This window comes from Eupeodes corollae, chromosome 1 (genome assembly GCF_945859685.1).
Source record: "Eupeodes corollae chromosome 1, idEupCoro1.1, whole genome shotgun sequence".
Lineage (NCBI taxonomy): Eukaryota > Metazoa > Arthropoda > Insecta > Diptera > Syrphidae > Eupeodes > Eupeodes corollae.
This window is the reverse complement of record NC_079147.1, coordinates 122,857,900-122,885,032: the sequence shown is the minus strand read 5'-3', so window position 1 is coordinate 122,885,032 and position 27,133 is coordinate 122,857,900. Positions and strand designations below refer to the sequence as shown.

Below are 27,133 nucleotides of genomic sequence, written 5' to 3'. Positions count from 1 at the left end.
TCTTAAAAGTATGAAATAGAAGTTTTATTTTGTATGGTATTTGATACCTGGAGGGAAACTTCTTTTTATATTGCTTTACAGAATGGGTCTACACTCAGAATTTCACTGTCAGATATTGTGATCGTTTTTGGTACTTCTCCGCACAAAACCCTAACGTTCGTTGGTTTTGGCATGACGTATAGCCATGAATTCTTACTCATTAGATTGAACCAAACTTCTTGTTCAAGGGCAAATATTTTTGTTTCACAATTAGCGTAGTTTTGCATCCCTGATATTAATTGTATAATACAGTTGTCCGTATTATGGTTGTGAACTACGAAGTTTTTCTCACATATGAAGTGATTGGAGTCAGTTTTGGTACATTTGTAATGGTGTAAGTTTCACTAACTTAAATTCTTCATCTACCAATGGGATAGTTACTTGGATCATGAGATTTTGATTAACGAAAATCGGATTCGTCGTAGTGATTCTGTCTATGATTGGAAGGTTCATTCTAGATATTTTCATTGGGAATCTTATATTGTTTGGTAGTTCTAATTGGATGTCTTTTAATGTAGAAATGAATACTTCTGAATTAAGGAATCTGCTATCTAGTTTATTCTCTTTTGCTCCTTGTAAGATGTCAAGTATTTTAGATTGTTTTGAGAGAATTTGTGTAGCAAATGAAAATGCTAAATTGGATATTTGGTCAAAGTTATGTAGTGTTTTTTCGAAACGAGTAAGATTTTGAAGTCTTAGTGTGTTCCGTCTTATTTCTTCTGTAACAGAGTTGAAATTATTATTTATGCTTTTAGCTGTTTTGTTAAGTTCGTCTAACACGTCAGTGATTATTGTCATTTGGTTTTCTGTTATATGATGCAAGTTATTCTGGTTTTCTTGAACTGATCTTAATGCATTATCTATTTTTTTCGCGTCTTGAGAATCCATTGTTCCAAATAAAAACTTTTCTGCCATCCCTATTCCATTGAATAAACCACCGTTCAATATGCTTCTTTTTGAAATCTTTTTCTTGAATAGTATATTGTCTTGTTGAAATTTATTTCTTTGAGCGAATTTTGAAGAAACTTGTAAAGTAATTTTACAATGATCTAAAGGATACTCCTTTATGCTTCGGATACATAGTTTGTGAAGGGTTTTGAGGTTTTGTTCCAATGTCTTGGTATTAGTTTTCTATTTTGTGGGAGACTTTTCTAGTATTCCGATGGGTTTCAGGTATACTCTGGTTTTATTAAGGGGTTGTACCATCACTTCTGCAGCGCATGTGTTTAAAAATGTCCCTAGTACGGTTATGATGATTATGATTGTTTTACTAGAATTGAGAACAACACCAGTATTATATGAGCATGGGAGTGTTGTACTTATGCATGTATTATGGTCTTTTAACTTGGATACAATTGTGTTTAAATTGTGTGTGTGTTTAACTTGTGTGTATTCTGTCTCTTTGATTATAATGTTTTATGAGGTTATTGTGAGCACCCTTTCCTTTTCTGCCTAATTTTATTCTTGAGTTTTCTGGGGACAATACTTCAGTTATTTCGTATGGTCCTTCAAAAATTGGGGATAGTTTCTTGTTAGATCGATTTTTGATTTCCATTAGAACTTTGTCACCGACTTTATAGCTCGTCTGACTAGAATTTTTATCGTAGTAGGCTTTAGATTTCTCTTTAGCCTTTATTTGGTTACTGCGAATTAACTCATAACCACTTTGCATTTTTGCCTTCATTTTTGAGACATAATCATCATAGTTGTACATTGGTTGTACGCTTCTACTCAGCATGGAAGGAATTGGTGTTTCAAAGCCGAAAATAACTTCGAATGGGCTTTAATTCGTGCTGGAATGTGTGGTTGTGTTGTAGCAGAATATGGCGTAATCAAGGTAGTTATCCCAATTCGACTGATCTTTAATAGCATAATTTCTGAGGTAATCACCTAATGTTCTATGTGACATTTCGAGGGCACCTATAGATTGTGGATGGTACGGGCTAGTTTGGGTTTTATTGATTTTTAGAATTTTGCAAATATTTTTAAATAATTCACTAGTAAAGTTTGTCCCTTCATCTGTGAGAATTGTTTGAGGAATTCCATAAGTACAAACTATTTTCTTAACGAGTGCTTAATCACAGTTCTTGCTTCCTGATTGGGTATAGCTATGGCTTGTCCAAATTTTGTTAGGTCATCTTGAAATGTCAGTATATACTTGTTTTCATTTTCTGTTGTAGGAAGTAGTCCCACTATATTGAGAGCTATTCTTTCGAATGGAGTTTTTGCTGTTGTTGTAATGACCATTGGAAGTTTGTTACGTGCATACAACTTATTCTTTTGGCAAAGCTCACATGACGCAATGGAATTCTGTACATCTTCATATTTTTCCATTTGTATGTCTTTTGTATGCGTTTGAGTGTACGTTTGACTCCTTGATGACCGCCTAGAGGTGAGTCATGAAATTCATGTAAAATTTTAATCTCCTCTGGACTAGAAACTTGGACAATGTTCTGACTTACATCTTGTTGTTGATTTGGTGAGTTTTTTTCCGTTACTACGTGTTATCACATTAACTTCAGCTGTTTTCATACGGGAGAGAGCGTCGTTCTACTATGGTAGAATAGTTTTTTTATGATTTATTTAATATTCTACTGGCAAGTGCTATAAGTAAATCATTATCATCGTTATCCCTCTGCGACAATACTGCACCTATAGCGTCATTGCTGGCATCAGTTGTTACATAGAAAGTTTTTTCAAAGTTAGGATATTGTAGGATAGGGGGTCGATAAATGCTTGTTTTAATTGTTTGAATGATTCATCGCAAAATGCATCCCATTTAAAGATAACATTTATTTTAGAAAAAATTTGTATGAATTTTCTGTAATATCCTGCTAAACCAAGAAACGATTTAATGTCTTTCTGGGTTTTGGGGTTCTCTATATTTTGAATAGCCGAGATCTTTCCTCGATCAGGTCTTACTCCTGATTCTGAAATAACATGACCTAAATACATGACTTCTTTTTCTAAAAACTTACACTTCTCTAACTGAACTTTTAGATTGTATTTATCTAAAGCTTGAAATACTTCAATTAATGTTTTGTTATGGTCACCTAAATTCTTTCCATATATCATTATATTGTCTAGATACACTAAACAAATTATAATTTGTAGCCCAGTAAGAACTTTATTCATCAACCGCTGAAATGTGGGAGGGGCATTACGTAAACCGAATGGCATTCTGTTGAACTCAAAATGTCCGTTTGGTGTATTAAATGCTGTTTTTTCTTTGTCCTCCTCATTAACTTCAATTTGATGAAATCCTCTGGCTAGGTCCAGTGTTGTGAAATACTTGGAATCACCTAATTGTCCGAGGATATCTTCGATATTAACTCGTTAAGTTTCCTGTAGTCCACTACTGATCTCCACTTTTGTTTTCCTTTAGACATTTTGTCTACTTGGTTTTTTATTTCGTTTGTGTGAATTTGTGCCAATCGATATGGTCTAAAGTTTACCGGGGGTATATTTGGGGTTGTCTTTATATGATGTGTAATCCCAGAAGTAGTTGTCAGGGTATCGCCGTCAAGAAAAAATAAATGGTTTTAAGTACGGCAGATGTCAATAATCGATTTCTTTTCTTCACTATTTAGGTGATCGAGTGGAAGTTGGTTTTGAATTTTACTCAATCTGTCGTTTATATGGATTTGAGTATCGAATGAGTTTAGATTATAAATAAAGTAGTCATTACCATTTGAAAATTCTAAATTTAAATCTTGTAAGTCGACATCTTCATTTTTGGCGTTTAGTACGGATATATATATATATACGTTTGTAGGCTCGATTATCGTTGAAGAGGTATACACTTGGTGACGAATTTCTTGTGAGAAATAAATTTGATTTGTTTGCCCGTGAATTGGTCCATATTTTATTATTTTTTCAGATCTAGAAGGTATGGTATTAGGCTTTTGTTTAGTAATGAAATCTGTGGTATATCGTTTATCTTTGAAATAGTATATTAAAGTATTGTTTTTATAGTTTAGTATAGCGTTAAAATTTCGAAATAAGTCTTCACCTAAAATTCCGTCTTGACTTATTGGAAAATTTGCAGGCAATGAAATAAGAATTTGAGATTTACGCCTGGTGTTATTTCTATGTTAAAAAGGATTGTACCTAGTTTTGATGTGGGAGTGATACCTATGCCTTTTAATTCAATTACATACATATATTGTTAATATGAACCCAAAGCTCTTTATTTAATGTATTTATTTTTATTAAACTCAAGCTTACCCCTGTGTCCTAAAGGACAATGTTTTGATTTGAGATAGTATCTTCAGAAGCTATTTTAATTTCGCTTTTGAAACTAGAAGCATTACTTAAACAGCCTATATAAGCGACAGGCTTAGATTTTTTGTCATGATTTTGCGTTATTTCAGCAGTACGTGAATTATTCACATCAGAGCTCAATGGTCCGTTAAGGAAATCATGTAGATTATTTATTTGCACGGTACTTCTACTTTGCCGGTGATTTTGGTTATTGTATTTTCTTGTACAGTCTTTGTTTCTTAATGAATTGGTATCTGTGGATATTTTTTGCTTAAAATTTTCTTGAGTTGACTTTATGTTGGGAATAGAGGATTTAGAAATTTGAGACTGTGAACGAAATGGATTTGATTTTTGATTTTGAGACAGTGCATTATGAGAATTTGATTTGTTGTTTTGAGATGGTTGATTCAGTGGATTTAGTGAAATTGAATCTTCTTTTTGGGATCCATTATACAGTGGATGCAGAGAATATGAGTTTTCATTCTGGGATACACTGGATTCGGTCGATACAGAGAAATTAAATCTTTATTTTGGGATATTTGGCAGTGGATACAGAAAAATTGAATCTTTATTTTGAGCTTCTTGATACAGTGGATACAAAGAAATTGAATCTTTATTTTGAGATTCTTGATACAGTGGATTCAGTGGATACAGAGAAATTGAATCTATATTTTAAGATTCTTGATACAGTGGATACAGAGAAATTGAATCTTTATTTTGAGATTCTTGATACAGTGGATTTTCTTTGTTATCGATCTTACACCTTAATTTATGTGCTTTACCTGGGTCCGGGTGTTTGACGGGCCAGGTTTTTGGTAGTTTCCCGAACTTTATGAGGCTTCAAATTGGTGTAAAAATGCCGTGTTTGTTGTTAAACTGCCTTTTTTTGTACTGGTCTATTGTGTGACCCAGATTTTTGCAGTAACGACATGACGTAGTGCCACAAAACGTGTCGCAGCTATGATCTTTCTTAGGAGCTATAAACTATTATGCCAAGCTTATACCAAATATGAACAAATTAAGTGGCTTATTACACGGGCTACTGATAAAAGACAGCAAATGGGTTTGAACAAAAGCATGTCAAGATTCTTTAAGAGCATCCTTCCATCAGATCTGGTTCTGCTGCTGCTGCAGCGGACGCATCAAACATCAGCATCGGAGCATGCGTTTCTCATCGATTCGAAGATGGCACAAACAAACCTATTCGACACGCATCACGGATACTCACTCCATCAGAACAGCAACACTGCCAAGTGGAAAAAGAAGGTCTCGCTGTCACATTTCCAGTAAAGAAGTTCCACCGTATGTTACTAGGACTACATTCCACCCTTCAGACAGACCATAAACCACTTTTGTCAATTTTTGGTTCGAAGAAGAGCGTTCCTGTATATACGGCCAACAGGCTACAGAGGTGGGCACTTACTTTGCTCAGGTATAATTTGTCTATTCAGTACATTTCCACTAATGATTTTGAAAACAATGACGTTTAATCACGTTTGATAAGCCAACATCCAAAGCCCACTTCCGAAGAGTACGCCATAGCTACTACAACAGTGAAATTATTTGTTCATACAATTTTCGAGGTGAAAAATATTTGGTTTTTCAGTTTTTTTGATTTATAAAAAAAACTTTAATTGGAATTTTTCCAAAAAATATATTTGTTTGGTATCCTTCGTGAGATATTTATTGTTTACCAAAATATTTACCTTTTTTTAAAAATGCTATGTCAAAAAAACCACCCACGCAATTTTCTTGAGAGCCCTTTCTGCAGCTTTCTGTCGGGACGTCGGGAACGTACACACGCAAGCATAGACAACTCTCTAAAAATCTTTTATTTTGACTCTATTGACCTTGAAACGTCGAGAAATGTCAAAAATTACAATTTGACAAATCGGACCGATTACAATAACTTTCTATGTTAAGTTAAAAATTTGCACTATTATTAGCATGGTTTAAAAATATTTGTCTCATTTGAAAATGATTCAAAAAAATAGGGAAAACATTAATTTTTCTAATTGGCAACCACAAAAAGTTTATATTCTATTTTTTCTTTTATTTTTTGTCTTGTGTGTTTTTTTTAAATGGTTTTATTGCCAATCAACCAATCAAAATAACAAATTATGCAAAATATAAATAATAAATTAAAACAAAACTGTTTTTTCATTGACTCCTTCGAACTTTCACTGAATTTGTATACATTCTTCTCTATCTTCTGTTTTTTTTAATAATCTGGAAATTTATTATTTTATATTGGAATTCTCACTAATTTTTGCTGCCACCCCAATATATTCCACATGCAAAATATGTGCAACGAATTGTTTAGGAAGTCGTAAAAAGATGTCAGGTCGAGCGTTCCAATTCATGATAGTACTATTCATATTTCTTTTCTTTTCCTTCAAAACGAAAGACAGCTGAATGAAACGATTGACATTGAGAACGATTGATTAGGTTTACTACAATTGCAATCACTCAATCTTTTTGACACAAGTCTACAAGATTTAATTCTTGCACACTGAGTCCCGAAATTAACAGAGAGAGTATGACAAAGTAAAATACTTATTCATATTGACTCGTATGGGCTAGAACCTAGAAGTAGAACTTGTAGGTTTTGTGTCACGCACCGTACCTAAATACCTAAAAACAACAAAAATAAAATGCCTCCGAAAAAAGAGAGCAGTAAGGTTGCTTTGCTGTGCTACCTACTACTACAAATCAAAGACACTCCATTTATATATGTACATATATATATACATATATATATATATATATTTAAAAAAAAACACGGAATCATAATATGGGGCAGAGCGTTTTCTTATTGCACACTGTATCTGTTTAAGAGTGAAGTGCCTGCTTACAGGAGATGAAATTTTTAATGGAATGGAAAAGGAGGGATCTATGTATATGGAGTCGAATCGTTCTTGCGCAGGCAGTTTTTTTTTTAAAGTTAATGACTGTTGTAACGGCTACTTTTAATGTATATCTAGTCTGGTACAAAATGCAGATTGCTTCAATTATTTTGTCGCTTTGTTGGTTTATTAACATTAAATAAATAGCTATCAATTTTTAATAGAAGTAACGTATTTTGTGATAAGACAAGACCGAAATGTGACTGACTCAGTTGACAAGCTTCAATTACATGGAATTTTGATAAACTGTTAAAGCCAAAGTTATGATATAATGGTTCGAATATGAAAGGAAAAGAAGCGGGTGTTCAGAATCGAATTCAAACCCTGGAACCAAGAGCATTTTTCCTTCCATGCTGCTGGCATTCCCTAAATTTAGTGGTTAATGATACTGCTCTGTGCTCATTATATGCAGTAAAATTTGTCGATAAAATTCAATGTTTGTATCACTTTTTTTTCAAGTTCCACAACAAGATGGGATATTTATAAGAATAAAATTCCAAGTCTTACTTTGAAACCCCTTTCTGAAACTAGATGAATGAGCAGGTTGGATGCATTGAGGCATTCAAAAACAAGTTTAGAAGAAATATATGAAGCCCTTAGAGAAATAAAAAATCTAGAGGCAAAAAACATTGTACAATCGTTAGGAAAAAGAACTTTTGATTTTACATTTATTTGTTGCCTGCTAACTTGGTTTAATATTTTAGAAAATATAAATAAAACTAGTAAATATTTGTAAAGTTCGTCCGTTAATCTGTCAACTGGAATACAAGTTTTAGAAAATACAAAACAAATTAATTTTAATGCGTTCCGCTGAAAAATTTAATGTTAGGTATGTTCAATTAACTGAGCGTATTGCTAGTTCCCTAGAAACACCAAATATGTTCCCTGAAGCTTCATCATTACGATCTCAACGAAGAGAATGGCTTTATGCTGATGAATATCCTGAAACTATATAAGACCCCAAGCAAAGATTTAAAGTAGATTTTTTTGTTTCCAAAATACCTGATCAAGTCGATAAATCAATTACAGAAAAGCTTAATACGTATAGTATCAATTTTTCATTTTTAATTAACGTTAGCGAATTTGCAGAATGTTTTAACATTAGGTAGTTTTAAAGATATAGATGGAGAAGAATTGTTTCAAGAGTTAACCATAATATCGTTGCTTGTTACACCACAAAGCTCAAGTTTAGATGTGTTAAATTTTATTTTTAGTTCAAACCTTGAAGATTTTGCTCTGAAATTAGGAATTGCTCTCCAAATCCTCGATAAAATCCTATACACGGTAGCTTCAGAAGAACGTAGTTTTTCTAAACTTAAAATTATTAAAAATTATCTTAGGATAAGCATGACTCAAGTTTGGTAGGCTTATCTATAATGTCAATTGAAAAGGAATTATTAAATTCTTAAGACTTTGATGATCTCATTTCTGAATTTGCAAAATGTAAGGCCAGAAAAGTAAGTTTCCAAGTTTGAACGTTTCTCCTCTGCTCATTTCTTCGCTGCGTTTTAGTTTATAGTTGAGACCTACTGGGGATACCTCAATAAAACAAACGCATTGAAAGTCTACCTCCTGAGTAATGTGGGAAAGGCCTTTCATTGTGTATCGGTTTATATGTGAAAATACTAAAAAGGGGCACTTTCTACAAATCTTGCAAAGGTGCAGGTTTACCTGGGCCCGGCCCTGGTTATATTCGACTAAGGTAAGTTGTCAATTCTATGTTTATATTAAAATTAGTTCTTAAAAGATTTGCAACCGTGTCATCCTGGAATAAACATAATGTTGTTCAATTTCATATGATAAACATATTTTCTTAAAGTCACCACTTGTAAAATTTGTTCATTTGTCACTGATAATTTTCAAAGACAATCCAGATAAAGCTATAAAATCTATAATACATTGTATTGTGTGATGCTGGGAACGTTTGCTAGAGACGTAGAGCTATAAATTTGGTAAATGCATCAATGATAATAAGTACATAACGATCAACTCCTTCAGATTTTGGCGCGAAAGTAACCATATATAATTACACATGATTCTATAAATTTTCTGACATTTCTTATCATTGACGGCATCCAAAAATGTGTATATGTTTTCAAAATAGTTTTTTCCTACTCTATAGGGCAATTACTTTCATGGTATTTTTTAATAAAAGACAATCTACATTTTTGAGGAACGTATAACTTATCGCCACTTTTATCTTTTCGGTATAAAAGCCCTCCGACTATAGTGTACTTTGAAATAACTTCAGTATCTTTTTCTCTTACTTGATTCATTATATCGATTGTCATAGAATCTGTTCATTGTTCTAAATGCTACCAATTATCTGTTAAACTTGAAAGTCTGTAACAGATCTTAGAAAGTGGACTCCTACTTAGATAATCAACATATTGAACTATTATCCCCTTGCGATAAATCAAATATCAAATTCAAAATCTTGTAGATAAAGCAATAAGTTTACAATAAGTTTTTGCACTTAACTCCAAAATAAATTTCAGAAAATTGATTGCTAGATCCATAAACTGTCTGATTTGTCTCACATTTGCTGAAGATGGGGCTAACATATATACATCTTTTCTTTGGAGTTCGGTCTCATACTTTCAACTGATACTTCTCTGGCAATATAATCAACTTGTATCTGAATAAATTAGCATATTTCAGTACTCAATGAAAATCCAAATTCAGTCAAAGCTTTCAATACAAGATCAATTCGCTTTATGTTTTAGTGATATAATTACAACATCATCCATATAAACCAATGCAATTTTGCTTTTTGTTTCATTCCTTAGGCGTGATCAATTGCTCGCCGAAAAATTGCAGGAGAATTTGATAATCCAAAAGGCATTCTTCAAAAATCAAAATGCCCTTCAGAAGTCACAAATGCCCTTTTTTCCATTGAATCTTCAGCTATATATATCTTCTTCCAATTAGTTCTTAATAATCAAAATTCTTCCTTAATTATACGCTGGCTAAGGATGTTTCCCACTTCTGATGAAAGGGCTAAGAAGTAGGTTTATTTTTGTCCGAATTTTCTTAAAAATTGTCGGTTCCAAATTTCGGTTCGTGAAAAAAACCTATTTGCTTTTAATTATTTATTTTACTTTTATCCAATTTCATTTTTTCTTTAGCAATATTGCATTCAACCAAACGAACATTTTAAATTGTATTTATTCTTTTTGATTCCACGGTTTTCCAAAAATAAACACGTTTGTTTCCTTTTTATTTATTTAAACATTTTGGAACTTTCTAAATTACAAAAAAATATCTGGCGCTCATTTTACTGTGCAAGAATGTTTTTATATTCATAGCATACACTATTGAGAGTCAACGAATCAATTTGGTTTATTTAAAAAGAATTTAATTCAATTCTTTCATTGAACCCAGCCCAGCTGATCAGCTTTCAGAGATAAGCTGTATTTGCAAAAAAAATCCCGTGATGTAATATACATTATTTTTGTTTTTCTTTTGTTTAATAATATAATATTAATTAATAATCTCCTACCCTATTCGTTTTCGCTCGTTAAAAAAGTGTGCAATTGATAAAGATAAGTCTTATAATACAATTCAACATCAGATTTAATTTGATACCCTCTCTTTAATTTGGATTATAAAAGAATAAACAAAATTTTAACACTTAAGTTTTTCTTATTTTAAAAATTTGGCATTTATACTTTTACTTCCTATAAGCTTCAAGGATTCAAAAATAATGACCATTAACTCCCAATTAGTATTTGTTCTCTTATGTAAATAAATTAAGACGATAAACGCAGCCTTAGACACGCATGACTTTATTCTCAGCAATAAACTAATTTTTCTGACTATCACACATTAACTAATTAACATATTTTTCGGGGAGGGAGTTTCTGGTAGAAGTTTAATAGCTTTCTCTATCGGTCAAAAGGACATCCTTTTAAGTCTGATTCTATCTGATTTCTATTTCTAACAGCAAATTTAACACATCTTCCAAGTTCTTTTTTTAACCTTATTTTAAATAACCTTTTCATAGTATGCAACTTGTTGCATTAAAAAAAAGCATAACTACAAAATATAGTCCGGTAACTATATACATACATATATCAGATCATGCGTTAAATATGGTACTTATGTGTATAGGAAAAATTAGGTTTTCCTTCGGCTTTTTTGGTCACTTTGATCGTGGCAATGAAACAAGGTTGTTACATTAACTTTTCCCGACGTTTCGGCAGGGGTTGCTGCCTTCCTCAGGGGAAATTTATTAAACATGAAATATAAAACACATAGTACAATATTGTGGACAACAAGAATAAGAAAAAACTTACAATTTAACAATTAAATTTTAAAACAATGTAAAAAAAAACACTTCTAATTAAGAAGTTCAGTCTATAACTACAAAAAAAAACAAAGAAAAAACTCTTATGAGGAAACAAGTGAGCAATATACAGATGATATACTCTGTGTGTCTTGCTTGCGATTCATATTGTTTTTGTTGTTCAGGATATGGAGCGTTTCGAGAGTATATCGCTTGGAAGTATGTTTTTCCGTTTGAAGAACTTTAACACAATCGAAATCCGGAGAATGACCTTTGTCTATTGAATGGGCCGCCAATGCGGTTTTAGCCAGGTTATTGTTTTTGATGTCAGATTTGTGGTTGGACAATCTTTGGCGCAAGAATTGTTTGGTGGTTCCGATGTAGCAAAGGTTACATGTTTCGTCAGGTTTACCATTGCAGTTTATTTTATAAATCACATCAGTGCGTTTATCTCTGTCTATTTTGGTCTTTAGTTTGGTGAAAAGGTGTCTAATTGTCTGGTTAGATTTAAAAGCCAATCGGACATCTTGGATGTTTTTGGTGACAACTTGCTTAAAACTCTCAGCCAGTTTTGGAACGTAAACAATGCTTTTGAAGTATCCTTTGTTGTTATCCTCACTTTGTTGTTTAGCGCGTCTGCATTGTTGTTGTAAAATTAAGCCACGAATAATTGCTGGCGGGAAACCGTTGTCGCTTAAAATTTTGGTCACTTTGATGGTATTTGAATGGTGGAATCTTACGTCACTTAACGTAAAAACTTTGTTAATTAAATTGGAAGCTGTGTTGAAGATTATGTGTTTGGCTTGGTTGGACCGGAAGTTGATCAGACGTCCTGATGCTGTTGGTTTTTGAAACCAATCAAACGACAATTGAGTGTCCATACGGTGGATTTTGACATCAAGGAACGATATAGAACTGTTGTTTTCGTTTTCAACAGTGAACTGTAGTTTAGAGTGGAATCCGTTCAGGATCAATAATAAGTCTGCGACTTTATATTTGTCCATAACCGCAAATATGTCATCAACATATTTCACTATAAAATTTGGCTTTGCATTACATCCAGTTAAGCATTCGTCAAGTAAATGGTCCATTACCAAATCAGCAATAGAGCGACAACGGTTTCCCGCCAGCAATTATTCGTGGCTTAATTTTACAACAACAATGCAGACGCGCTAAACAACAAAGTGAGGATAACAACAAAGGATACTTCAAAAGCATTGTTTACGTTCCAAAACTGGCTGAGAGTTTTAAGCAAGTTGTCACCAAAAACATCCAAGATGCCCGATTGGCTTTTAAATCTAACCAGACAATTAGACACCTTTTCACCAAACTAAAGACCAAAATAGACAGAGATAAACGCACTGATGTGATTTATAAAATAAACTGCAAAGGTAAACCTGACGAAACATGTAACCTTTGCTACATCGCAACCACCAAACAATTCTTGCGCCAAAGATTGCCCAACCACAAATCTGACATCAAAAACAATAACCTGGCTAAAACCGCATTGGCGGCCCATTCAATAGACAAAGGTCATTCTCCGGATTTCGATTGTGTTAAAGTTCTTCAAACGGAAAAACATACTTCCAAGCGATATACACTCGAAACGCTCCATATCCTGAACAACAAAAACAATATGAACGCAAGCAAGACACACAGAGTATATCATCTGTATATTGCTCACTTGTTTCCTCATAAGAGTTTTTTCTTTGTTTTTTTTTTGTAGTTATAGACTGAACTTCTTAATTAGAAGTGTTTTTTTTTTACATTGTTTTAAAATTTAATTGTTAAATTGTAAGTTTTTTCTTATTCTTGTTGTCCACAATATTGTACTATGTGTTTTATATTTCATGTTTAATAAATTTCCCCTGAGGAAGGCAGCAACCCCTGCCGAAACGTCGGGAAAAGTTAATGTAACAACCTTGTTTCATTGCCACGATCAAAGTGACCAAAAAAGCCGAAGGAAAACCTAATTTTTCCTATACACATAAGTATATATTCATTGGTCAATACATTATCTTTTAAGTTAAATATGGTAGTTTCGATGTTTTGCCTGTTAAAATTCCGCGCTTTTTTATCTTATTGGTTATTTCTGCCCTTGAGGATAATTTTTTGGAAAACAATCATGTTCTACGATTTCAAGGCTTACAAAAAAATTAGTTTGAGCCTAAAACGGTTTCTGTAGATGTAGAGGGTTTATATTCCTCCTATTAGGCGGGAGGGTTGACCCTTTACTCACCTTTCAGAAAAGTGAGTGGAAGTCAACGGCAGCACCTTCTTTATTGTGATTTAACTTTTCTAAAAGCTAGAAAACCGTTTTTTCAATATTGCTTTAGTTAAAAACAACAGAAAATTTATAATTTTTTAATTTGGGTTTTCAGTTGGAAAACATGCCACTCAATACGCATTTTGGTCGAAAAAGACTGTAATTTCACGTTAAATCTTGGTTTTGAGCTCCTCCAACAACGGCCTGTTGGCATAAAGCATTAACTTAAGTTAGCCAAAGAAGATAGTCTAGAGGCGGTAAATCACACGAATGAGGCGGCCAATCAACTGGTCCATTTTTTTATTATTTATGAGGTAACAGTTTCATGAAACTTACTTTTCAATAAATCGATTGAAGGTGGGCTGTGTGGCACTATACTGTTAAATTGACATGTCATTAGAGTCCATATATTGCAATTCGGGCTAACACTAGTTGGTAATCGTCACAAACGGGGTCACCGATTTTAAATTTCAGTTAAAAGCTTGTATACCCGTACCCGTGAAAAGACTTCAGGTGACACGGGATTGCATCCAAGACCTTTGGTATGACGGTGCTACGCACTTTTTTTAATTAATTTTTATAATTATCTTAAAGCTATTCAAAAATTCATAAAACAAGCATAACTAAACATAAATTAAAACTAACTTACTGGCCCCATACGGAAACCCTATTCTATTTAGTTTTTTTTTATTTTATTAGAAAAAAAAAACAAATTCAAATATCTTTCTTTTAATTTACTTAAAAACTACTTAAAATTAGAATCTTACAATAAAACCTAAAATTAGCACTACGAATTTTACCTACAAACTACTTACAACTAGAACAATAACAGCAGCATATCTATTTTAGTCCAGTCATTTGGTAGTTTTACCTGGAAAGTTTTCCGGGAGTTTTGAAAATTGGTTAATTTATAGATTTGGGTATGCTCTTTTCGAATTTCAACTTTTCCACCTCGCATCCCCGCCGCCATCTTGAAAAAATGCCGCCTAAAACGTTTTTTTGGGAATATCTCCTTTTCGACGCATTTTACGAAAAAAATACTTGTGTACAAAATTAAACTAGAAAAAATTTCCTACAATTTATGTATCAATAATTTTTTTCATAAAATCAATAGTTTTTGGAGTACGAGCGCCACAACATCCATTTCAATAGACGTTTTTAAAAAAAACTCATTTCCACAACACCTAGAGGTAGAGTATGCGGCGCGTTTTTTTTTATTGTGGTTTGTCCTATAGTCCTAATCCACTTGTGATAAATTTTATTTTGAAATTTAGCGCAATCTTTTTCGCTTTGCTGTTGATGGACCGGGTGTTACGACTTCGTCTTGAGCATCGATCGAAACATCTAGGACTGAAATTTATTCCTCATCATCTGCGATGTGACTATCATATTCATCACACGTCTCTTCATTTCCGATTTCATCGAAAGCTTTTTCGCCGTTTCTTCTTCTTCATCATGGTTATATGATGGAATTGGAGAATTATTACAACTACCACTACAATTTGCGCATATAACGGAGCATTTTAATCCAGCTTTTCTGCATCCACAGGCTTTTTTGACATCCTTTTATACACTTGCAAGAAATAAGTTTCAATAACGATTCTGGAGCGGGGGCTGAAGCATCCTATCAGGAATAAGTCCATTTTTGTTTCTATTCCATCCCCATTCTTCTGCATTTTTTTCATTTCCATAAAACTGCTGAACCTGGTGATAATCTCGGAATGAATGTTGTCGTGCTGCTGCTTCTGTTGGTGGTAGTGATGCAATATTAAATTTACTTTTATATGCTGATTTTGTGAAGCATACATATCTATATTCGTTTAAAGACATGTTTTTTTTACTCTTCACGTCACTATAACCGTATAATTGAAGGAGGAAACGTTCTCCTGCCTTAGCAATGATCTCTGGATCAGCGTTCGGATTTTTAAATACCTCAATGACTTCGTTCAAATCAGGATTTTTTCGGAGTACATTAAAGAATTTCATTTTTCCTTGATTAAAGTGTGCACATGTGGTATCACAGCCACTGAAGGCATGCAAAAATAAAATATGATCTGCAGCTGTTTTGTCAATGATACTTTCAGTGGAATAGATTTGTTGGGGAACTTTTCCTTTTCCTGGTTTGAGAAAGTACACGTTCGATCTCGTACATAGAGCTGTGAAAAGAATCAGAAGATCTATATCTTCGTCGACCACTATTACGGTATCGAATGCTGGTGAAACATTTATTGCGATGTTGATGATTAACGTATCCGCATCTACCGTGGCTTGTGATACCATGAAATTTTCCGCTTCAAATTTTGTTTTCAACATTCTAATGAGGCGGTTCTTGTTCGCATCATTCCCCAGGAATTTATCTTGTGACACAGTTGGAATCATTGTCTCGTCAAAAAGTATGTCTACTGAAGCAGCTATTCTTGATCGTCGGGATCGTTCTGCGTATTTCGTACTACGGGTTGCTTCATCTTCAGGATATCCGTCGAATACGATTATGGCATTGGATTTATATTTGGATCGAACGTACGTGATGTAATTATTGCAAATAGATGCAAATGGTTCACCGCGATGCCAAATGACTCGGTGTAATAAGTGCCCTCCGTCGATGACGTACATTATATCACCAAAATGTGTGTCTCCAAAATGTTGCTTAAACGCCTTATACATCGAAGATTTAATGCATTTACGCATGCCTTCGCCATTGAAAAGAGATAATGGAAATGGAGCAAGTTTGTACGCAAGAAAGTTTTTAAGTTCCTCTTCAGATTCTTTTGCAATACACATTCGTTGGAAAATTAGTAATGGATTAATCGGTTCAATTTCACCTTCTATTGGAATGCCTGCAGTCATAACACCAAGGGATTTTATCCTGTCATTCCGCTTGAATTTCACCGTATAAAAATCGCTGCCAATGATTTTAGAAATGCCAGTGCAACCAATTTCTCGAGCCATGTAACAATTAATGTTGTCATCTCCAACAACTATAGTGGTTATTGACATAATATCCTTTATTTGTGGAAAAGGTGAATGGTGGACAACCCATTCATAAGCTTTTTTACATCGTCATCGTCGCGGCTTACTCGTGAACTTCTCATTTCGACGTGCTGCTCGGAAGCAGAAAAAGTAACATTGCAAAAGTTTTCTACTTCGTCGCAAATATTGTGCAAGAATACCATTCCTAAAGTCCACTTGGAAAGCACGCTTTCGTTTACTCCTCGTCCATGAGTAAGACCACCTAGGCATTTCATCGTTCTCATGAGCGATTGCTCAATTGTCATATCAGACCATGTGCCACACCAAAATTTGTCAGAACGTCTAATTGTAAAATATCCTTTAGTTGTAAAAAGTTCGTATTCTTCAGCTGACATTCGTTTCTTTAAATCCGACATGCCCTGCAAATATAAATGGCAAGATTTTGCATACAAGAAGTGGCCACTAGCATGAAAATAAGGAATCATTTTTGAATAGTGTCGAGATGTAAATTCCAATTGCCCATTCTTTCTGCTTCAATGAATTGTTTAACAAGTGTAACCACCCGGAAATACTGGACCCATAATTTTGATGTACGGCCACGTTGTTCAAATGTAATCAATTGATTCTCAATTTCTCGACAGCATTCTTCTTGGTCCGCCTCGAGTGCTACTGACCTATCAAAATTGTATAAAATTCTTTCTAATTCTGCGTTGAGATCGGGTGTAATATCTATTGATTGTAGAACAATTTTGGCATTATTGAAGAGTGGGTACAAATTACAATTGGCTTCATTCTTAAATTTCGTAGTACACCTTTTTTCACCTGTTCACTTTTTGTTTTTATTGAGGTTAAGATGAGCTGGAGTCTAATGTTCCTTATCAACAAATTACTTGGTTCCGTTTGCTTGGGAATTATGGCATTTGCCAAGAAATTGTCACCGAACTGCATTAAACTGTGGTTCTCAGATCGCCATTGCGTTAATTCAATACAAAGGTAAAAGTGATGGACTAAGGCTCTGTTTTACATGTCGTGGTTGGGGCGAATGCTAACATTCACTTTGTCTACTTGCTGGAAAGCAGCTCTCATTGCCTCCAACTTCCATTTTCGTACTCAGGTATTGTCCGATCCATCGTTTGTTTTATTGTTTTGTCCATCTATTGTAAATATTAGTCTAATTCTGTCTCTCTCAGATTTCTGTTGTTTTGTCGGATATAGTCCGTCAGTAGGAGTCGCTTCTTGGATACGACGGCTTTCAGCAGACAGCAGATACACCCCATATTTAAAGCTGTAAGAATCCATCAAATTAAAAAGATGGTTACCTCTGGGATTACTATATTGATTTAAACAATCTTCATGTTTTGATGAAATAGTTTTCTTCCAAGCTCGGGACAGTTTTTTCTAACGATATTGTAATTTGTATGAGTCATTTTATGTTTGTGGTTTAGCTTGGTTTCGCTAGCTATAAACACATCGGCACTGAAGTCTTTCAACAATCGGAACATGTGTGCTCTTCGAGCGATCCTAATCAGTGAATTTACAGTCACAGCTAGGACCTTAAGGCACGTCTCCGGCAGTGCGCTAATTATGGAACCTGTGCAGTTTTTCGCTTCGACACGTGAAACATAAGAACTACGCACCAACCATCACGATACGGATTTAAAATTTTTTTTTTCAAAACTTTAATTTTGTTAGGGACTATATAAAAAAATACGTACAATTCTACCTAACTTTCCAACTTGCAAAAGTTTTAGTTTAAAATTTGTACCGCGAACTTTAATGTCCTTAGTAAGTTATTAAAATAAGCTTTATTTGTTTGAAGTAATTTTGTTTAGAAAATTGCCCCTTCCGCCTAAACAGGGTCCGTTTTAAGAAATTATTTACTGAAACTTTTATTTCACTTTTATACTAAAAACCATAATAATTAAGTTTTCTTTCGAATTTTCACAAAGAATCGATAATACAGAGAATTTGCGTAAAAAAGTCAGAATTGCAGTTTCTTAATATTACATTGCAGGTCTCAAAAGTTTAAGTTAGCGAAGCAAAAAATGTTGTCTTTAAAAACTTATGCTAATAAACAATTTTTCTGTTTTATCGCGTGTCAATCAACAAATATTAAATTAATTTTTGGTCTTTGACCTTTCATAGCTTACAACACAGAGACTAGTTTTTTAACAACAACGAATCTTACTATCTTATCCAAAAAACTGTAATAACTTCGTTTGAAGTTTAAAGTTTAAATAAAAAGAAAACAATTAGATTATTGCAAACTCATATTATACAGTTTTTCGCTATAAAGAATAACATATATTTTTACTTAAGCATTTAAATTTAAAATACCTTCCATTTAATAATTCATGCCCATGAGCATTTAATAAAAAAAATACTGAATTTAATAAAAAAAAACATCAAAGGCCATGATTTTGATCTTCAGCCGTTTTAAGACTTATCGCCATAGTGTGAAACTGCATACATACATATATACACACAAGTAATTAGCTATCACTTGTAACCAATTTCAATTATGTTGGGTCTACGCTACACCCAAAATTCCTAATGTATCAGACGCATTTATAATTTTGAATGCAAAACTTACATGTAAAATTGTGGGTTTTGTCACTTGGTGTCCATTAACAAATGTCAGGGCATCCGGGTGTAATGGTGTAACGGTGCAAACTCCTTCAAGTATTGAAAACAAACAATGTCTAGCTTGTATGGATGGCCCAAATAATTGCAGAGAATTAGTATTTGCAGATCCCACCTTTAAAAACGTTGATAAAATCTATTGTTAAAGAAAGTTTAATAGATATATCCTACTTCAATAGGTTCAGATCCCAAGTTTATTCGTCGACTGCTATCGCCTCTGTGTGTCACTTCTACTAACACTGGACTTTCACGGTCAGTAGATGTACTGTTATTTTCATTAGAAGCACCAAGTGGTTTTTTCTTTCTTCTTCTTGGATGAGATTCTGCAGGTCGTCTTCTTACATGGAACATTATAGAACCTTTAAAAAAATTAATTAATATACGATTTGATATAATATTTATGCAAACAAAAAATTGAAACTAGTATCTAACTAATAAGAATAAGTTTTGGCATTCACAGGCCATTTTCATTATTGTTCATACAAAATTTGTTCAGAGTTCAATTATCTACAACTTCATAACAATTTTTCATCTAGGATGCACATGACATATAAGTTAACACGAATGCGATTGCAGTTGACCTGACGGAAGTGCTGACAAAGTGAAGTGCTGAATAAAATTCCATAGAAAAACAACTAGGTAACGAATACTGTGGGAATGCAAGTATTGAGAAATAAAGCCAGTAAAAACATATTAATGTAAATTTATCTTTGAGTCAGTTCATAATTATATTCTAATCAATAAAGGTTAGAGCAGCCTGGTCTAAGGAAAATATATTTGTATAAAATTCAAACAAGACTTTGATTAACTGGCACCCAACTGATCGGTAGAGATGGTATAAAAACTAACCCAAAAAAAGTTCAAGCAATAGTGGACTGACCCATTTTTCAAAACCTTAAAGAGCTTTGATACTTTTCGAGATGTCAGGATATTATCTGCTTCGTTAAAAGTTATGCAAAATTGGCGAAACCCCTGACATCTTTTTTAAGAAGGGAAGACGGACATGCGTCCAAGAAAATGTCAAAGAAAAAACTAATTTAACTAGATCAAGAAGCCACAGACGCATTGAATAAATTGAAAAAAATTCTTGAGTTTGCATTCTTCAATACCAGTAAGTTTTCAGCTTACAACAGATGTCTCAGATTATGCCTTCGGTGCAGCTCTTTTTTAGGACGACAAGCCAATAACCTTTCTTTCTAGAACGTTAAGCAAATCAAAAGAAGATTATGCCCAAAAGCACTCTAATAAAGATATAAATCCTCGGTAACCATCTTTGTTTGCCTTCAAGCTAAACCGGAAATCAGACTCATAAACTTATTTAATTAATTAATTTATGAAATGTTCCTTAAAAACTAAGTGTTTTGTAAGCTTCAAAACAAGTCCATTTTTCTCGTTGAATTCGTCCATATTCCAAATATAACAATCATCGCATAGTGCTTTTGATTATGCCACCAAAGAAAAACTATAATGTTGGCATTATTTGGTCCCTCAAATCTCTAAGAAATTTTCTATATGGATCCCGCAAAGTTTACATTTTTACATACCACTAACCTCTTACTTGTGCTCTAAGTTACAAAAATACGAAAAATTAAGACATGCTAAAGAAAGCTATTTTTGAGAAATATAACTATGAGCTGAAATTCAAACAAGGGAAAGAAAATGTCGTTGCAGACTCTCTCTCTTGACCTTCCGAAATAGAAATTAACTCAATGACCCCAACAAATCATAGTGACAGCTTAGCGCAAAATTTAATTTCCTCCGTTGAAATCCGTATAAATATTTCCCGACATCAACTTCTACTAAAAATAGGAAACTAAAGTAGTAGTAGTAATTTTTTATTGAGTTTCTTGTTTTTACACATTTGTTTTTCTTATAGATTTTACATTATTTCACTTAGCTATAATATTGCCGACTTAGAATTGGCCAGGCTACACAGGTTTTTGTTTGTATTGTTTTTTTTTTATATATATATTTGGCAATTTAATATAAGTATTTAAAGATATGGCTTCAGCTGGGAAAAATGTATGTGTGTTCACTCAATGAGAACCACGCTTATTTTGAAGTATGTAGGGGAGGTGGAAAAAGAGATAACAATATTAATTAGAACAGGCGAGATAGATTCGATGAAGTCGAGTCTACTCTAACACAAACAGGTATGTGTGTGCAAGTGCCTGTGTTTTTATTTTTGAAATACTAAGTTAAGTTTAATTGGTATAAGAATTTTTGTGAGTTGTTTCACTACTCATACAATCATATTTTCATCCATTTATAGTTTGTGTTTATATTGCATAGGTTTTATGATATAAAGATAAAGATAAGGTAATTTTACATCTAGTATAAGGTACTGTCAGTCTTTTTACTTGTGACATATAGGAACTATATGGCAAGTTTTGCATTCGTGCAAAATTTCGAACTCGAGATTTTAATCAAACATGATATTACGATGGTAGAGAAGTCGAAAAAAGCGGGTCCCGTGATTCCGTCCGGTCTGTTTTGTCTGTCTGTCCACGCTCCTACAGCCTAAATCATTGGGTCGATTGAGTTCAAACTTGGAAGTTAAGCTTTTGAGCAGATTCGCGTTAGGCGTTTTTTTCATTTTTTTTTTAAGGTCAAAACTAACAGTGGCCACCATACAATTTTTTTGGTCAAAAAACGAAAATTCGAATTTTCTCAAAAACAAACCGATAGATTTTCTTTAAATTGTCTCTAAAATTTTATTTTTTAACTTGGCTTCTTCTAATAAGAAAAACAAATTTTTGTATTGCTCAGGAAAGGTACCGCTCATAGAACCGTTATTTTGTTTTTTTAATTTTCTCAGCAACTTATGATTATCAAAAGTGCAATTTTTTATTGTTTGGATTTTTAAAAAAATATTGAATTTTATTTTTTCAAAATTCGATATCTCGAAAACGGGTCAACTTTTTTTTACGAAATTCAAACGTATAGCGTATATTAATAATTTTTAAACAACTGCCTACCAAAAATATTTTTAGAACAAAATCGAAAAACTTATATATAAAAAATTAATTTAAAAAAAAAACCGCTCTAACGATTTTCAAAAACAAAATTTGAAAAATCAAATGTTTTTTTATTTATAAAATGGCATTTAAATTTTTGAACACGAACTTATTTTTCGGGCAAAATTTTGAACCTTAAAATAGTTTTTTTTTTAAATATTTTATCTGTGCATTATTTTAACAAAATTGTAATTACATTCCTAGCTTTTATCTAAATTAGTGGATTAGGTACATACATATGTATTTATTTTTATAACTATAATTATTGTAAATACCAACGATATGGCCGCCCATGTAGCGCAACTGTATCGGATATGATATATTTAATCAACAATCTATTTCAAAGTGTCTATCAAGAAATAATATCTTGATAACTTTGTATACCTATGTCATTTTAAAATATTATTCTTTACGAATAAGATTGTTTCATGATTTACTTTCCTTCGCCTATATAAAAGAATAAATACTTAGTAAAAGTTAAAGAAACGGGCCAGAAAGAGTATATGTATTTTCTATTAGAATCACTTTTTCAACGTATACACATTATACCTACTTATAAAGGTATTACGTACAACTTCTACAACTATTGCTTACGTGTCGCTTCATAACTAAAATCCAAAGCGCACAAAAGCCTGACTGTAAACAACAAATGAATAGCAATTTCTTGTACCTGTTCGTATGCTTGTAATTTTTTGAAACTTTAACAAAATAAATTAACTGAACGTAAAAACTTATAGTAAAGAGGGAATGTGATTGGATTGTAGTAAGTACCATCTACCTAAGAGCACTAAACGGAAAGGGTTCTGATATAAAACCTGCGACATTTGACACAAACAAATCGAGGACAGAAGGGACGCCACGAGAACCTGCGAGAAAATAAGTTGGATACAAAATATTAGTTGGTAGTGCCAATGAAAGAGCAGCCCCAGGCATTTGCTCTTACACACGACCAATCTCTGTGTCGGCAGTTAAAATCGCTACCTAATAGACATTCACCATTCATTGTGACTAACTTTTTGATGTCTTGTTTTAACCACTTTCTTTTAATATCCGATGAAGATCCACCAGGGATATAAACAGAATAGATTTGTACAGCCTTTTGGTTTTTTAAATTTAATCATAACACCTACATTTACAGCAAGTCTTGTTGGAATTGCAGTTAAAAGCGAATTTTGAATTGATTTTCTAATAAGAATCGCAACTCCACCACTTATTTGATCTATTCTATCGATACGATAGCATTTGAAGTCGGATGATGGGATCCCTATATCAAGATCAAGCCAAGTTTCTGTTATTAGAGCAACATCAATTTTATAGCTAAAAAGTTTAAAAATGCCTTTAGCATTCCAAGTAATTATTTTTATTTGTGTTTCTGCCATTTTACTTAACATTATTAGTGCATAAAAACTTAGTAGCTAAGTAAGCGATCACGTTAAATTGTTCTATTCTAGTTTTACAAAACAGATAAATTTGAAATCATTTCCATGCACAATGAATTTAGTTAATCGATTGTGAAGAGCGATGAATTGTTGTTATTTTTTTTGATGAAGAAGCACCGCGCAAGTCATTTTCCCATATTCATTGTTGGCGGTAAAGTTTGAGTTTTCGTGATTGAATTTGGAAAGCTTTTCCTCGGAACATTGATCAGTCCTCACTGCGGTTGTGGGAACGATGGGAAATCACTGAAAGAAGCAAACGAAATCGGTTTTTCGCAAGCTTGATGCGTAACTCAATTTGAGTTGCTGGCTCGAAATGAGCTTTTGGCTGAAGAAGAGCTTTTCTTTCAGATGATCTTTCATTAATTTCAAAATATTTAGATCTACTGTGGCATGAAATGTCAGTAGCTTTATGATTGCCGTTGGTTGCAGTTGGCACATTTATTCACGGAAGAATTGTTACATTCGCTTGTTTTGTGTGAACCGGCGCGGCGCAGATAGCACAATATGTTTTTATGTGACAATTTCTCTAGCCCAAACATTTCACAATTAATGCATTGTATCAGCTTAACTTTTTTCTTTGGAAATCCAAATAAACTTGTGTGAGAAAAATAGAACGAACATTTTTTTTAAAGTCACTTAATTTAATTGTTCCATTTTCAAGGTATATGATGTATAAAAAGTCAGTAAATTGATCATATTTTTTTCAATTTCCTTAACATCAACACATTTTAGCCAAGTGAAATGAGTTCAGCTTTGAGTTCATTAGTTTTAATATCGTCCAGACCATACAACATAACTTTGAATGTTTTAACACTTTTAAGATCATTAGAAAAATATTGACAGTTATCTCCTTTTAGTTTTTCTAACACAATATTAAATGTTTCAATAGATTCGATCATTAATTTGATACCAATTGTTATTTTTGTATTGAGTAATTAAATATATGTATGTAGGTTTTTCATGAGGTTATGCACATATTCTGGTGATATTTGTAGCACTTTGATTGGTGGCTCATACACTTTCCTGATTACTGGCAAGTCAGTTTCATCCATTTCAGAATTATCTGTATCTGGATGGCAGGGAGTGAATTTATTATAATAGGGGTTTTTACTAAGCCCACTTGTTGGAAACATAGTGGAGGGAAGTTTTTTACCCCAGGACAAACGATATATTATTCTATTTTACTTTATTTTGTAGTAAACGAAATACAGTGGATTTAACTTTTTTAATTATTGGTGCTAGAATAGCCAGCCTACTTACACTGAAGTATATATTAAATTCATATTAAAGTGAATAATATATTACAACTAAATTCGCAATGCATTAAACTGCCAGACAATTCCTGCACTGTTCTTCAGGAAAATAATGATTTGATTCAGGGTATTTTTTTCGATACTGTTGTTAATAAAAATGATTGCGTAAGTTTTCCAATTGAATTTTTAAATTCACTAGATATTCATTTTTAAATTCACTAGATATTCAGATAGATATTGGTTCAACTATTATTCTCCTGCGTAATTTGAATCCACCTCAATTATGCAACAGTATATATCATCGGAAATAATCTTGAAGCAACCATTTTATATATTTTGTATACCCTACAAAGGGTTACAATTTTCAATTCGCTTTGCTTTTGCCATGTCGATATTGTGCACCGTTTAGTACTAAATTAAATTTAAAGTACTTATGATTTAAAATAATTGTTAGAAGATTTTAAACTTTTTGCCCTACCTACCTTATTTATAATTTACTGGCACATGCTATTCACTAAGAAATTTGGAATATACTCTTGTTAAAAACTTGAACAAAAATAAGAACACATTTTAAAATTTCAAAATTTTGATCAATTGTGTTCTTCCCCTTCAAATCCTAAACCAGTCAATTTTAATACCAGCTTTAACGTCTCCGTCTTCGTTCGTAAAAAATAATTTCATTGTAATAAGGGGTCACGGTAGGAGAAAATCAGTCATTAAAGTCTGCATGTTCACCTCAAATGGTTTAAAACAATGTAACAAAAAACATTAGTCGCAGCAACGCGTTCATGATATCAAAAATATCATGATAATTGTTATTATAATAATTAGTATTATTACTATAACAGTAATTATTATATCCATTGTATATTGATTTTTATTATTATCATTATAATTTATTATTATAATAACTATTATTAGCTTTATAATAATAAGTGTATTTATCTATTATTATCATTATAATAGTAATTATTATCATAATAATAAATATTATACATGATAATTGTTATAACTTTTGAAGAAGAGTACTGGGGCTTGTGAGGAATTTTTAAATTATCGCAGAATAAGTCTGTTCATAAAAGGTTCGTTCTCAAATAAGCCATTCGGATTCCTCAATCAGCTTAAGAACTATAGGTCCACTCCTTATATGACAATACTTGCACACAGAAATGGTTTTTCAATATTCAATAGTATTTTTTTTATCAATTGTCTTCAAACTATACACAAAGGTCTACTTATTCAGTTTTATGCCTTTCGTGTACATTTTTAATAGGTGCAAAGAAATAAGCAATATATATAACAATAAATCATGAGATACGCTATAAGCATAAATAAAAATTATTCTTTTTTAAACAACGACAAGAGAAAACTCATTTATAATTTATCAAAATGCCTATGATTGAAAAATCAATAATAAGGCTTACAGTATCAGTACATTGAGAGAAGCGAATCATCCCTTCGAGTAAGAACATTTTCATGGAATAGTATTTTTTAGAATCATGTTAAAAAAAATAGGAAACTTTTTACAAGTTAAAATGATACAAAATTTAAGACTTTAGTTGGTCTCAAAAAACAACTTACGACGAATTCCCCAATCCATCATTTTTGTTTATATATACATATCTCATAGCGTTAAAACACATTGAAAACATAATGTGTGCAACACATTCATGTTTATTCAAAATAATTGCATAAATCGTTAATGCACTTTAAAACATTTTGTTAATAAAACCGATTCTGTTTGTTGCTAAAACTGAGTTTATTGATGTCTAGGAATTGATTTTGAGATTTAATACTGAAAATTGATTTACCGTATTTAGTTACGTTATTGAAAGCTTCAAAATTGATTTGATTAAGAAAAATTTGTTTTTGAAGAGGTTAAGATTTACTATTTTCTTTACAATAAAAGCAATTGAATGCTTTTAAAATAAATCAGTTGGCTTCTTACAAATTGACTCAATAAAAACGTTCCTTTTAAACAACGATTACTTCTGAGGCATACGTTAACATTTTATTTGCCATTTCTTTGATCTAGTGCTTCCTAGAGAT

The 27,133-nt window shown here is 32.6% G+C and overlaps 1 protein-coding gene and 1 long non-coding RNA gene across 10 annotated transcripts in view; one reads left to right on the top strand and one right to left on the bottom strand.

The window, feature by feature from the left end:
• Positions 1-27,133, bottom strand: part of LOC129942264 (afadin) — a 223,760-nt gene that overhangs the window by 137,196 nt on the left and 59,431 nt on the right. For 8 of the 9 annotated variants that reach the window (XM_056051122.1, XM_056051128.1, XM_056051127.1 and 5 more), the window contains 2 exons: positions 19,547-19,734; positions 19,326-19,490 (listed from right to left, as the gene is read on the bottom strand). In XM_056051122.1, the coding sequence (XP_055907097.1) occupies positions 19,326-19,490; positions 19,547-19,734 (353 nt within the window). Of the gene's footprint in view, positions 1-19,325; positions 19,491-19,546; positions 19,735-26,665; positions 26,890-27,133 lie in introns of those variants that run through there. The other variant, XM_056051129.1, reaches the window with a different exon arrangement.
• On the top strand, positions 14,876-17,170 carry LOC129942271 (uncharacterized). The gene is made up of 2 exons (XR_008781011.1): positions 14,876-14,952; positions 15,037-17,170. It is a non-coding gene; the product is annotated as an uncharacterized LOC129942271 (long non-coding RNA).